General features: G+C 35.5%; 1 protein-coding gene across 8 annotated transcripts in view; it reads right to left on the bottom strand.

Moving 5' to 3' along the window:
• SENP7 (SUMO specific peptidase 7) overlaps positions 1-15,527 on the bottom strand; it is a 153,280-nt gene that overhangs the window by 115,347 nt on the left and 22,406 nt on the right. For all 8 annotated transcript variants that reach the window (XM_047100018.1, XM_047100010.1, XM_047100011.1 and 5 more), the window contains one exon: positions 2,693-2,790. In XM_047100018.1, coding sequence (XP_046955974.1) covers positions 2,693-2,790 — 98 coding nt within the window. The remainder of the gene's footprint in view (positions 1-2,692; positions 2,791-15,527) is intronic.

The raw sequence follows: 15,527 nt of genomic DNA, 5'->3' as shown, positions 1-15,527 counted from the left end.
CTCTTCCTAATACAAATGAAAATATCCTCAAAAAAATCCTAGCAAACTAAATCCAGCAACATATCAATGGGATCATAAATCAGGATCGTGTGGGATTTATCTCAAGAATGCAAATTTAGCTTAAGATCTAAAAATAAATTTATGTAACACATTAATTAAAAGATACACATTACATGATATGAATGCAAAAAAGGCATTTGACAAAACCTGACACACATTCATGATAAAAAGCTTCAAACAAATTAGGAATGGAAAGGAACTTCCTCCATGAAAAAGAGCATACTTTAGTCTATTTGTGTTACTATAACAAAATACCATAAAATGGGTGGCTTATAAACAACAGACATTCATTTCTCATGTTCTGGAGGCTGGGAAGTCCAGGATCAGGGTGCCAGACAGCATGCTCAGGCTCTGGTGAAGGCCCTCTTCTGTACTGCAAACTGCTAACTTTTCACTGTGTCCTCAAAAGGTGAAACTAGGAAGCTCTGTGAGGTCTCCTTTATAAAGGCAGTAATCCCATTCATGAGCGCTCCACCCTCATGACTTAACCTCCCAAGGGCCCCACCTCCAAATGCCATCACACTGGGCATTAGGATTTCAACATAAACATTTTGAGGGGACACAAACATTCAAACCATAGCAAAGCATCTATGAAAATCTAGCTAACATGACACGTAATGGTAAAATACCGAATGCTTTCCCTCTGAGAGTGGGAACAAAACAAAAATGTCCACTCTCACCACTTCTATTCTACATCATACTAGATGTTCTAACCAGAACATTAAGCAAAGAAAAAAAAAATTAAAGGCATCCAGTTGGAAATAAAGAAGTAAACTGTCTTTATGTATAAAACTCCAAGCAATCTACTAAAAACTTCTAGAACTAGGAAGCCTTAAACAAGATCACAGCATATAATGTCCACATACATAAATCAAGTGAATTCCTATACACTAACAATGAACAGTCTGAAAATAATATTAAGAAAACAATTCCACAACAGCATCAAAAAGAAGAAAATAAATTACCAAAAGCTGCAGAAAGAAATTAAAAAGGATCTAAATGGAAAGATATCTCATGTTCATGAATCTGAAGACTTAATATTAAGATGGCCAAACTCCCCAAATTAGTCTACAGATTTAACACATCCTCTCTCAAAATCCTTCTTGGCTTTTTTGTTATAATTGACAACCTGATTCAAAATTCAACTGAAAATGCAACAAATCTAGAACAACTGAAACAATTTTGAAAAACACAATAAAGCTGGAAGACTCTCACTTTCTAATTTCAAAAGTTAATGCAAAGTTATAGTAATCAAGACACAGTGGTAATGGCATAAGGAGAAACATATAGATCAATGGAATAAAATTCCAAATCCAGAAATAAACCCTTATATTTGTAGGCAATTGATTTTCATCAAAGTTAGCCCAAAACATTGGTACCTCTTCAACCAATGGTGCTAGGACAATTGCATATTCACAAACAAAAATATAAATTTGGATGCCTATTTCATATCACATCCAAAAATTAATTCTGAATGAATAAAAGACCTAACTCTAATAACTAGAACCTTAAAACCCTTAGAAGAAAACTCAAGAATAAGTCATTCTAACCTGAGATTAGGCAATAGTTTAGACATGACAACAAAAAAGCACCATGACAAAAGAAAAATAGATAAATGGGACTTCATCAAAATGAAAACAACCTCTGCTTCAAAAGACAACATCAAAAAAGTGAAAAGCTGTATGGGAGAAAATATTTGCAAACCATATATCTGTTAAAGACTTGTATACAGAATATATAAAGAAGTCTTACAACTCAACAGAAACATATCAACACAATTTTAAAATGGCAAAAATCTAAGTAGACATTTCTCCAAAGAAGATATAAAAATCACCAACAAACACATAAAAAGACAAACGTCATTAGGAAGTGCATATCAAAACCACAATGAGACACAGGTTTACACCCATAAGGACATTGGAAGGAAGGAAGGAAGGAAGGAAGGAAGGAAGGAAGGAAGGAAGGGAATTAAGTAGTGATAAGGATATGGAATACCAATGGTTTTCATTTCCTATAGACAATTTACTCGAAAAGGGAGAATAAGACTAAGTACCTTACGAAGTGCTCTGACATAAATTTAAGAACTTCAATTAGTCTTCTAATTTGTGTGACCTCCCAATAATTACAACTTTTACTTTGCTACACTCATTTTTTTTATTCATTCACTATTCCATAAAAGAAAATTCAACACTCTTTTATAGAACAATTTTTTAATTATTTACAAATATCCAATCCTGAAATGCTCTAAATTCCTTCTGATAACTGCAATTTGAATCTCCCAAATATTTAACTCTAGTATAATCATAATTTACTAACATTAAGTGCTAAATTCAGCATCTTTTTTACTGCAGACCACAAATAATGAATCAAGCATTATAATCAAGTCTATATGTAACTATTGTTTTATCAGCTAAAGTTTATCAAGATGTTCCAAATGCACAAAAAGAAAAGAGTTAAGATGACTTAGAATCACAGAAAGTTCACACTTGAACCTTAGAGGACATTGAATTCAGTCCTTGTATTTCAAAATTATGTATCTGAGATCCAAAGAAGCTAAATGAATCACCATGGTCAGTCACACTATTTATACACAATATAAGCCCATCCTATGTCATACACACATATATCTTACCTTTCTGGTGATGTCTTAGAGGTGACAGGACGCCCACGAACACTTTTTCTACTTTTATGGTCTAGAGAGAGGACCTTATTTCTTAGGCTTCTTTTCCACTGGTGGGGGAAAAATGGAATTTAATACTAAGTATAACAATATGATAATTAAGAGGCATTTAAGTTTGTTTTTATTTAAAACTTCAAGATGATTGGCCAAATTCATAGTAATTCACAGAGGAAAACAAGTGCAGTCTACAAACCCACCTGGCTCTTTTGCTAGTGTAGAAATATAAGTCTACCAAAAAAATAGAAGAAAGATATTTAAAAATCGCAAGGTAAATTTAGTCCGGAAACCAACATTTTGAGATCCTAAAGCTTATATAATTATAAAATTTTTCAAAGAGTTTAAAAAAAACAATAGAAATTATTATATGCCAAGTTAAATAGGACCTGTGATTTTGAAGTTACCATATTTATAATAATTGAAAGGGATTACAACTTGCTCCCAATGAATTGCTGCATGGAAATTTTTAGGGAATAGTCAGACATCTTATTAACAGGGTTTATATTTAATCTAACTAGACACAAAAGTTAAATTTAATACAAAACAGTATCAATCTAGACAAATAAATTATCTTCTCTTCATTAGTTACCTTGCCTGAAAATAGACGTAATAATAGCTATCTCACAAGGATGTAAACATGACTATATAGGTAGTCAGTTTAAAACACTGTTTTCCTGGAGTGCCTGGGTGGTTTGGTCAGTTAACCGACTCTTGGTTTCAGCTCAGGTCATGTGAGCGGTTTCATGGGTTCCAGCCCCACACGCTGGGCTCTGAGCTGGCAGCACAGAGCCTGCTTGGGATTCTCTCTCTCTCTCTCTCTCTCTCTCTCTCTCTGTCTCTCTGTCTCTCTCTCTGCCCCTCCCCTACTAGTGCTCTGTCTCAATCAAAATAAACAAACTTATTTTAAAAAATCAAAAAAATAAAAATAAAACAGTTTACTCCTGAGAGATTTGTACACTGTGTTTATAGCAGCATTGTTCACAACAGCTAAAAGATAGAAGCAATTCAAGTGTCCCATCAATAAGTGAATGGATAAACAAAACGAGGTATATACAATGAAATATTATTCAGTCTTAAAAAAGAAATTGACACATGCTACATGGATGACCCTTGATGACTGTGAAAGAACAAAAAATATATATATATTGGTTTCTGCCCCCAGTTCCTGGCCTAGAACTCTGAAACCCTTGTAATTTACTGGGTGATAGGAGCATCTTTTGTTATATTATTTGGTCTATGAAACCCTCCCAGGCCTCGCCCTATGTATCTCTTCATCTGGCTCTTCAGTGGTGTTATGTTGTCAAATCCTTTAATAAACTGGTAAATATAAGTGTTTCCCTGAGTTCTCTTAGTAGCTCTAGCATAAATTAATTGAACCTGTGGTGGGGAGGGGGTGAAGCTGTGGAACTTCAGATTTATAACCAGTTCATCACAAGCAAAGTAACAGCTGGACTTGTGACTGGCATTTGAAGTGCTGTGGGAGCAGTCTTGTGTGACTGCGCCCTTAACTTGTGGGATCTGACACTATTTCCAAGTAGTGTCAGAATTGAATTAAATTGTAGGATACCCAGTTGGTGTCACAGAGGATTGATGGGTGGGGGAAATCCACACACATCTGGCATCAAAAATTGCTGTAAATATGATGCCTGGGTGGCTCAGTTGGTTAAGCCTCCGACTTCAACTGGGGTCATGATCTCACAGTTCATGAGCTCAAGCCCTGCATCAGATGAGCTTGAATCACACTCCAGGATCTGCACTCTCTCTCTGCACCTGGTGGGATTCTCTCTCTCTCCCTCTCTCTCTGCCCCTTACTCACTTGCATGCTCTCATGAGTGAATGAATGAATGAATGAATGAATGAATAGAAATGTGGTTAAAATGGGGTGCTAGGGTGGCTCAGTTGGTTAAGCATCCAACTCTTAATTTTGGCTCAGGTCATGATCTCATGGTTCATAAGTGTAAGCCTCACATCAGGCTCTGCACTGACAGCATGGAGCCTGCTTGGGATTTTCTCTTTGCCTCTCTCTCTCTGCCCCTTCACCACTCATGCTTTCTCTCTCCCTCTCTCTCAAAATAAATAAATAAATAAACATTTAAAAAATGGTTAAAATGATAAATTTTGTTATTTTTTCCACAATTTAAAAAAATTTTTAAAAGATAAAAAAATAATACTTCGACAAAGCAGAAAAGAATATCCAGTGGAAAAAAGCCAGGCTCCAACAAACATTGTTGGGAAAACCGGACAGCAACATGCAGAATGAAACTAAACCACTTTCTTACACCACACACAAAAATAAATTCAAGGGATGCCTGGATGGCTCAGTATGTTCAGTGTCCAACCTCAGCTCAGGTCATGATTTCACAGTTTGTGAGTCTGAGCCCCTCATTAGGCTCTCTGCTATTAGCACAAAGCCCACTTTGAATCCTCTGTCTCCCTCTCTCTCTGCCTCTCCCCTGCTCAGTCTCTCTCTCTCTCTCTCTTTCAAAAATAAACAAACATTAAAACTAATAATAATAAATAAATGCAAAATGGATGAAAGACCTAAATGTAAGACAGGAAACCATCAAAATCCTGGAGAAGAACACAGGTAGCAACCTCTTTGACATCAGCTATAGCAACTTCTTACTAGACATGTCACCAGAGGCAAGGAAAACAAAAGCAAAAATGGACTATTCGGACTTCATCAAGATAAAAGCTTCTGCACAATGAAAGAAACACTCAACAAAACTAAAAGGCAACCTACAGAATTGGAGAAGATAATTTGCAAATGACCTATCGGATAAAGGGTTAGTATCCAAAATCTACAAAGAACTTATCAAACTTAACACCCAAAAAACAAATAATCCAGTGAAGAAAGGGAGAGAAGACATGAGTAGATATTTTTCCAAAGAAGACATCCAGATGGCTAACAAACACATGAAAAGATGCTTACCATCGCTCATCATGAGGGAAATACAAATCAAAACCACAATGAAATACCAGCTCACACCTGTCAGAATGGCTAAAATTAGCAATACAGGAAATAACAGATGTTGGCGAGGATGCACAGAAAAGGGAACCTCTTACATTGTTGATGGGAATGCAAACTGGTGCAGCCACTCCGGAACACAGCATGGAGGTTCCTCAAAAAGTTAAAAATAGAACTACTCTCCAACACAGCAATTACACTAGTAGGTATTTATCCAACGGACACAAAAATACCAATTTGAAGGAGCACATGCACACCGATGTTTATAGCAGCACTATCAACAAGAGCCAAACTATGGAAACAGCCCAAATGTCCATCAACTGATGAATGAATAAAGAAGATGTGGTGTGTATTTATGTGTACACATATACATACACACACACGCACATACATACACACACACAATGGAATATTAGCCATAAGAAGAAATGAAATCTTGCCATTTGCAATGATGTGGATGGAGCTAGAGTATATTATGCTAAGCAAAATAAGTCTGTCAGTGAAAGACAAATGCCATATCTTTTCACACAAATGTGGAATTTAAGAAACAAAATAGATCAACACAGAGGGGTATAAGGGGTTAAAAAACAAAAAAAAAAGAGAGAGAGAAACCATAGGAGACTTAACTATAGAGAACAAACTGAGGGGCGCCTGGGTGGCGCAGTCGGTTGGGCGTCCGACTTCAGCCAGGTCACGATCTCGCGGTCCGTGAGTTCGAGCCCCGCGTCGGGCCCTGGGCTGATGGCTCAGAGCCTGGAGCCTGTTTCCGATTCTGTGTCTCCCTCTCTCTCTGCCCCTCCCCCGTTCATGCTCTGTCTCTCTCTGTCCCCCAAAAAATAAATAAACGTTGAAAAAAAAAAATTAAAAAAAAAAAAAAAAGAGAACAAACTGAGCATTTCTAGAAAGGAAGTAGGCAGGGCATGAGCAAAATGGGTGATGTGTATTAAGAAGGGCACTTGTGGGGTACCTGGGTGGCTCCAGTTGAGCGTCCAACTTCAGCTTAGGTCATGATCTCACTGTTTGTGGGTTCGAGCCCTGCGTTGGGCTCTGTGCTGACAGCTCAGAACCTGGAGCCTGCTTCAGATTCTGTGTCTCCCTTTCTCTCTAACCCTCCCCTGCTTGCACTCTCTCTCTCTCAAAAATAAATAAACATTAAAAAAAAATTTTTTTTAAAGAAGGGCATTTATGATGAGCACTGGGTGTTTTATGTAAGTGATGAATCATGAAATTCTATTCCTAAAACTAATATTACACTATATGTTAACTAAATTTTAAATAAAAACTAAAAAATTAATAAAAAAAGTAAAACAATTCATTTCCACCTGTACAAAAAAAAAAAAGTCATTTAACAAAAGAAAAAAATGTTTTAAGTAATGAAAAACAAAACACTGTCCTGAACATGACAGCCTTCAATAAACATCCTTTTTAATTTTCCAAGCATTATGTTATCTCCTTATCATCACAGCCCTGCATGGTATAAAACATATCACTTTAATCAAAGGTAAGTGAGGCTTGACCAATGAACCCAGGTCTGACTCCCATAAAAGCCTATGTTTCTTCCAATGCTTTAATTCTAAATTATACAAATTCTCAAAAATCTCCAAGATATCAACCTAAACATACATCTGTCACTCCCATTCCTCTACAAAATGTAAATGTATCAATATAACAAGATTAAAACTATATCTTCTCTCCATTTTCGTTATCACTGTCTTAGTTCTGCCTCTTCTTATTTGTCACCTGGACTCTTACAATGTTAAACTAATGGGATTCCCTGCCAATGGTCTCTTACTCCCTTACTCTAGCATCTAGTCCATCATGACAGTTAAATCTTTAAAAAATGCGAAACTGTTAAAATTCTCTTGTTTAAATTTCTATCTTGACTACCTATAGGATGGGGAAAAAAAATTTGTTTTCATGTCTCACTTCTGTTTCCCATACATCTTGTATTCTGACGATACTAAATTATTTGTAGTTCCCTGAAAGAGCCAAGCAGTTTCATCCTTCACCATCTGTTTCCTTTTACTAGAATGTGCTTTGCCCTCCCTAATCCTCTTTGTCCATTAAGCCCCAATCTAGTACCATCAAGAAACCTTTCTCACCCTCTAGCAGAGTGAATCAATTTCTTCTACAACACCATTATAAGTTTTGTATATCCCTAGTATTGATAAGACTTCTCACAATGAATTATACTATCTGTTTACATCAAAACTACCACCAGGACTGGGAATGATTTGGCTTAAGGGCTGAACTCTCAAAACTACTGTCCAATTAGGTCCTTGTAATATTCCATTAATCTCACAGTAAAATGCAGCCTTCACATTTTATGTTACTGAATTTTTTGTACTCCACTATCATATTGTAAAAAAGTTTGCCTCTATGTGCAAAACAACGAAAGTACTAGTCTTTGAACCTATAGTACTATATAGTCTTTATAGGAAAAAAAAAAAAACATTATTCCCACCAAAAAGGGAATGAACACCAAAATGAACTCATGGGGACAAACTGGAGATAACATTAATAGGAAGGAAATTAATTAAAATGTCATTAACTCCAAATTCTTGAATCCTATCATATTTAAGGGTAACCTGAAGTATATCTGGAGATATTACCAAATGATAACAAAATTCACTTAGACTTTGATCAATTGATTCTTACAGATATTATCACACTAAAATATTTATATATTTTCTTCTTAAAAATTATATAAGAATTACAGGCTGGGTTAATAATTTGTATTTTTCACAAATTATGATTTGTTTTTCTTTTAGTCTGTGAACCTATTATACACTAGCTCTGAAAAATAAAATCAGATAACAAAGATTTCTCCTACAAACTGATTATGAATGGGAATTTATTCACATACATATTTTGAAAGCTACCTGACCACACTATGAAACTTAAGATGGTATAAATAATTTTAATTTAAATATGAAAAAAGCTTTTGGAAGAATAAAAGACTTTGTTTACAAACAAGATCAAAGCATTCAGTTACCTAATTCTGCAGCTTTCATTCTGAGAAAAATGCCAAAATAAAATATAATGGTAATTAAAATAGAAACTCCATAGTATCCTGACTAAAAGTTTGCTTGAACAAAATCAACCCTACATGCATTCTAAATGGTGTGGGGTTTACAACCTCAACTGAGTGCTTCCTTAAATATTAAAAAAGAACTAAAGTTGTATCCTAAGGAAAATACTTTGTTCACAACCACTACCACTATCACAGCTTATTGAAATAAAAATATATGATGACTTTCTAACCAATTGAGATTACTGGTCTGGATTTAACTTTTTTTTTTATAGATTTTTTAAGTTTACTTATTTATTTCAATAGAGTAAGAGAGACGCAGAAAAAGAAGGAGAGAGAGAATCCCAAACAGGCTCCATATTGTCAGTACAGAGCTCGATGCGGGGCTCAAACTCACGAACCATGAGAGCATGACTTGAGCCATAATCAAGAGTCAGGAGCTTAATCAACTGAGCCATCCAGGCAACCCAACTGATTGATTATTTATTCATTCATTCATTCATTTATTTATATTCAAGTTAGTTAACATATAGCATAGTACTGGTTTCAAGAGTAGAACCCAGTGACTCATCACTTATATATAAGACCCAGTGCTCATCCCAACAAGTGCCCTCCTTAACGTCCATCACCCATTTAGCCCATCTCCCTACCCACCTCCCCTCCAGCAAACCTCAGTTTGTTCTCTGTATTTAAGAGTCTCTTATGGTTTGCCTCCCTGTCTCTTTTTAGCTTATTTTCCTTACCTTCTTATGTATGTTCATTTTAACTTTAAATCAGAATTTCAACTCTATTGATTCTTCACCCAGTTTCCAAAGTAAGAAACATGTAATGCCAACACTGAAAACACTTGACAAAAACCATGAGCTGAAGTTATTTGCTAACCAGTATCTAGTGAACCAGTGGATGAATTATGGGATAATGTCTGAGGAATCCTGTATACTCTTCAAGCAATTTTCCTCAGTGTTTTCCCCAAACACCCTGCATAACTCTAGAAAAATATATAACCAGGAAATTAACAATGACACAATCCATGACCTTATCAAGATTTCACCTGCTTTATTTTTTTTAATAATTTTTAAGTGTTTATTTATTTTGAAAGAGAGTGTACATGAACGGGGGAGGGGCAGAGAGAGAGAGAGAGAGAGAGAGAGAGAATCCCAGGCAGGCTCCATGCTGTCAGTGCACAGCCCAATGCAGGGCTCAATTCAACAAACCACGAGACCATGACCAAGCCAAAATCAACAGTTGGGCACTTAACCTATTGAGGCACTCAGGCACCCCAAATTTCACATACATTTGTGTGTGCATGCATATTTAGTTCAATGCAATTTTATCATATGTGCACATCTCTGTGACTGCAACCTAAGTCAAGATATAGAACAGCTGTGTCACACCAACCTTTCTGCTATCCTTTTACAAACACAGCTACCACCTTCCCTCCCACTAACTCCTAGCTCCTGCAGACCTTGAGAGTTTTCCTAGAAATTCACACAAACATTTACGTAAGGAATAAAATGAATTCTAAACACTCTATTCTATTAACTAGAAGAGAAGGGAACAATTCTCAGTTCATTCTATAAGGCAAACAATTACACTGATACTGAATCCATATAGTGGCAGTACAAGAAGAGAAAACTAAAGACCAGTATCTGTGATAAGCATAAACAAAAACACTCAACAACAACAAAAAAAAATCACTAGATCAAAACAAGTAATACATAAAAAGAATACTACAATACATCCAATTAGGGTTTATTCCAGGACAGAAAAGTGGTTAAATATTCAAAGATCAACCCAAAAAAGAAAAAGAAAAAGACCCAACCATACATTGTACACAATAAACTCACCTTAAATATAAAGACACAAACAGATGAAAAGTAAAGGAATAAAGAGATACCATTCTAACAGAGATCAAAAGAAAACTAGAGTAGCAATACTAATTTCAGACTCAACAAACTTCAGAGAAAGAAAAATTATCAAATTTGGAAGATACAGGGATAAAGAGACATCCTACATAATGATAAAAGGGTCAATTCTCCAAGAAGACATAACAATCTTTAATGTATATGTACTCAACAACAGAGCATCAAAATACATAAGGCAAAAACCAATAGAAATACAAGGACGAATAAAAGAATCAACAATTATAGCTTCAATTACCCTCATTTAGAAACAGATCCAGCAGAAAATCAATAAGGACAGAGTTAAGCTGAAAAACACCATTAATCAATTGTATCCAATTAACATTTATAGAATATTTCATCTAAAAACAGAAGAATATGCATTCTTCTCAAGCTCATATGCTAAAAGGGGAACTTATAGCATTGAATGCATCTGTTAAAAAAAAGAGACAATTCTAAAATCAATAATCTAAACTTCCATCTTTAGTAACTAAAATAATGAGGAGCAAATTAATTTCAAAGAAAGGAGATGAAAATTTCTAAAAATAGGACAGAAATCAATAAAACTGAAAACAAGAAATCAATAGAGAAAATCAACAAAACTGTAAGTTGCTTCTTTAAAAAGAGCAATAAAATTGACAAACTTCTACCCATATTAACTAAGAAAAAAAGACAAGCTCTAATTAGTAATATAGGAAGTGAAAGAGAGGTGATCACTACTGATCCCATGTACATTATATAAAAATGATAAAGAAATACTAGACACAACTCTACTCCCACATATTTGATAAACTGGGCCTGTATCTTTAAAAACACAATCTACCAAAACTTGCACAGTGAGAAATACATAATCTGAATTGTCTCATAGCTGTTAAATTAACTGAATCAATATTTAATACCTTCAAAAACAGAAAGCACTGGGCCCAGACTGGTTCACTGGTGAATTTTACCAAACATTTAAGGAAACCATTTATACAAATTCTCAACAATTTCTTCCAAAAAACAAAAGCAGAGGAACACTTCCAAACTCATTCTGAGGACAGTATTACCTTAATACCAAAACCAGAAAAATACATTACAAGATAATAAAGCTACACAATCTCTCTTACAAACATAGATGTAAAAATCTCAAAAGAATCAAGTCCAACAACGTATAAAGAGAATTATACACCAGGGCGCCTGGGTGGCTCAGTTGGTTAAGCGTCTGACTTTGGCTCAGGTCATGATCTCACAGTTCTTAAGTTCAAGCCCTACATCGGGCTCTGCACTATCAGAGCTTGGAATTCTCTCTCTCTCTCTCTCTCTCTCTCTCTCTCTCTCTGCTCCTACTCCACTTGTGCTCTCTCTCTCTCTGTCTTGAAAAGAAAGAAAGAAAGAGAAAGAAAGAGAGAGAAAGAAAGAGAGAGAAAGAAAGAAACCAATGAAATTAAGAGCTGGTATTTTGAAAAGATAAACAAAATTGACAAACCTTTAGTTAAACTCACCAAGAAAAAAAAGAAAGAGAAGTCAATAAATAAAACCGTAAGTGAAAGAGGAGACATTCCTAATGATACCACCAAACTACATAAGGTCCTAAGAGGTTACTATAAAAAATTACACAACAAACTAGACAACCTAGAAAAAATGAGTAAATTTCTAGAAACACAGCCTACCAAGACTGAATCATGAAGCAGAAAATCTGATCAGACAATTACTAGTAAGACTGAATGAGTAATCAAAAACTCCCAAGAAACAAAAGTACAGGACAAGAGAACTTGTCTGGTAAAGTATACCAGACACTTAAATAATGATTATTACCGATTTTTCTTAATTTCCTTCAAAAAAGAGAAGAAGAGGAATCACTCCCAAACTCATTTTATGAGGCCATCAATACCCTAATACCAAAATCAGACCAGTACACTCAAGAAAATTTCAGAGCAAAATATCTGATGAAAACAGACACAAAAATCCTCAACAAAATATTAGCAAACCCAATACAACCACAGAAAAGAATCATATACCATGATCAAATAGTATTTATTCCAGAGATGAAAGGAAGGTTCCAACATCCACAAGTCAATCAATGTGAAATACCACATTAACAAAATAAAAGATGGAACATATGATCATCTCAAAAGATGCAGAAAAACCATCTGACAAATTCAACATCCATTCACAATAAAAACTCTCAGCAAAATAAATATATATGGAATGTACCTAAACATAATAAGACCATATATCACAAGATGACAGCTCCTATCATATTCAATCATGAAAAGTTCAAAGTATTTTCTCTAAAATCAGGAAGAAGACAAGGTTTCCAACTTCCCACACTTTTATTTAACAGAATACTAGAAGTCCTAACCAAATCTTGCATTAGGCATGCATGCATGCATAAAAATTTAATAACAGACAACCAAATTAAAAAGAAGTAAAGTTGTCTCTATTCACAGACGACATGATGTAATACATAGAAAAGTTTAAAGGGGCACGTAGGTGACTCAGTTGGTTGGGCATACAACTCTTAATTTTAGCTCAGCTCATGATCTCACAGTTCGTGGGATCAAGCCCCATGTCAGCACAGGGCTTGCTTGGGATTCTCTCTCCCTCTCTCTCTCTGCCCCTCCCCAGCTCGCTCATACTCATGATCTCTCTGTCCCTCAAAATAAATAAATAAACATAAAAAAAAAAAAAAGCTTAAAGATTCCACCAAAAACTGCTAAAACTAATCAACAAATTCAATAAAGTTACAGGATACAAAATCACTATCCAAAAATCAATTTCATTTCCATATATTAACAACAAACTATCAGGGATATTAAGAAAACAATCCCATATATAAACCAAACAAAAAAAAAAAAAAGAAAAACCTAGGAATAAATTAAACCAAGATGAAAGTCCAATACAGTGAAAACTATAAGGCGCTAATTAAAGAAACTGAAAAAGACATAAATGAAAAATATCCTGTGCTTATGGATTAGAAGAATATTGATAAAATGTCCACACTACTCAGAGCAATCTATAAATTCAATGCAATCCCTATCAACATTCCAACAGCATTTTTCACAGAAATAGAACAATCTTAAAATCTGTATGGAACAACAAAAGACCCCAAAAAGTCAAAGAAGTCTTTAAAAAGAAGAAAAATGCCAGAGGCATCATACTTCCTCATTTGAAACTGTATTATAAAGCTATAGTAATCAAAACAGAATGGTACTGGCATAGAATGGTACACATACATCAATGGAGCAGAACAGAGCCCAGAAATAAACCCGTGCATATATGTTCAATTAATATATAAGAGGAGCCAAAAATAACACAATGGGGAAAGAAGTCTCTTCAATAAATGGTGCTGGGAAATAGTCATATGTGAAAGAATGAAACTGGATCGCTATCTTATACCATATACAAAAATCAACTCAAAATGGATTAAAGACTTAAACATAAGACCTAAAACCATAAAACTTCTAAAAGATGGTAAGGTCCTTAATAGTGGTCTTAGGAATGGTTTTTTGGATCTGACATGTAGGCAAAGGCAACAAAGAAAGAAATAAGTAGGACTATATCAAACTAAAATGCTTCTATACAGCAAAATGAAAATGCAACGTACAGAATCTAAGTAATTATTTGAAAATCATATATCTAATAAGAGGTTAATATCCAAAATATTTAAAGAACTCATAAAACTCAGGGCACCTGTATGGCTCTGTCAATTCAGCATCCAACTCTTGATTTCGGCTCACGTCATGACCTCACAGTTCTGTGAGTTTGAGCCCTACACTGGGCTCTGTGCTGATAGCAGATAGTCTCCTTCTCTCTCAGTCCCTCTCTAGCTCCCCACCCCTCTCAAAAATAAGTAAAAACAAACCCAAAAAAATTGAAAAATGGGCAGAGGGTCTGAATATTTTTCCAAAAAAGACATACAAATGAGCAATACCTACATGAAAAGCTGCTCAACATCACTAATCATCAATGCCTGTTAGAACCGCCATTATCATAAAGACATAGACAAAGCAAGTGCTGGCAAGGATGTGGAGAAAGCGGAATCTTTGTGCACTGCAAGTGGGAATGTAAACTGGTGCAACCACTAGGGAGAACAGTATAGAGGTTCCTCCAAAAAGTAAAAACAGAACTACCATATAATCCAGCAATTCCACTTCCACTTCTGGGTAGTTATCCTTAGGAAATGAAATCACCACTTCAAAAAGATATATGCAACCTCATGTTCATTTCAGCGTTATTTAAAATAGCTAAGACAGGGGCGCCTGGGTGGCTCAGTCAGTTAAGCCTCCAACTTCAGCTCATGTCACAATCTCACGGTCCGTGAGTTCGAGCCCCGCGTCGGGCTCTAGGCTGATGGCTCGGAGCCTGGAGCCTGCTTCCGATTCTGTGTCTCCCTCTCTCTCTCTGCCCCTCCCCTGTTCGTGCTCTGTCTCTGTCTCAAAAATAAATAAACTTTAAAAAAAATAATAATATCGGGCGCCTGGGTGGCTCAGTCGGTTAAGCCTCCAACTTCGGCTCAGGTCATGATCTCGCAGTCTGTGAGTTCGAGCCCCGCATCGGGCTCTGTGCTTACTGCTCAGAGCCTGGAGCCTGTTTCAGATTCTGTGTCTCCCTCTCTCTCTGCCCCTCCCCCATTCATGCTCTGTCTCTCTCTGTCTCAAAAATAAATAAACGTTAAAAAAAATTTTTTTTAAATAATAAAAAAAATAAAATAAAATAAAATAAAATAGCTAAGACATGGAAACAATATGTCCACCAATAGATGAATAAAGAAAATGTGGTATGCATACACAATGGAATATTATCCAACCATCAAAAAAAATCTTGCCATTTGCACAACACGGATGGACCTTAAGGGCATAAGGCTAAGTGAAATAAATCAGACCAAAAAAACAAACACTGTATGAT

The sequence above is a fragment of the Lynx rufus genome, unplaced genomic scaffold (assembly GCF_022079265.1).
Source record: "Lynx rufus isolate CCGP_SWC_20201006 ecotype Redwood Valley unplaced genomic scaffold, mLynRuf1.p SCAF_5, whole genome shotgun sequence".
NCBI classification, from domain to species: domain Eukaryota; kingdom Metazoa; phylum Chordata; class Mammalia; order Carnivora; family Felidae; genus Lynx; species Lynx rufus.
Note: the sequence above shows the minus strand (reverse complement) of the source record. Positions and strands in the feature narration are given on the sequence as shown.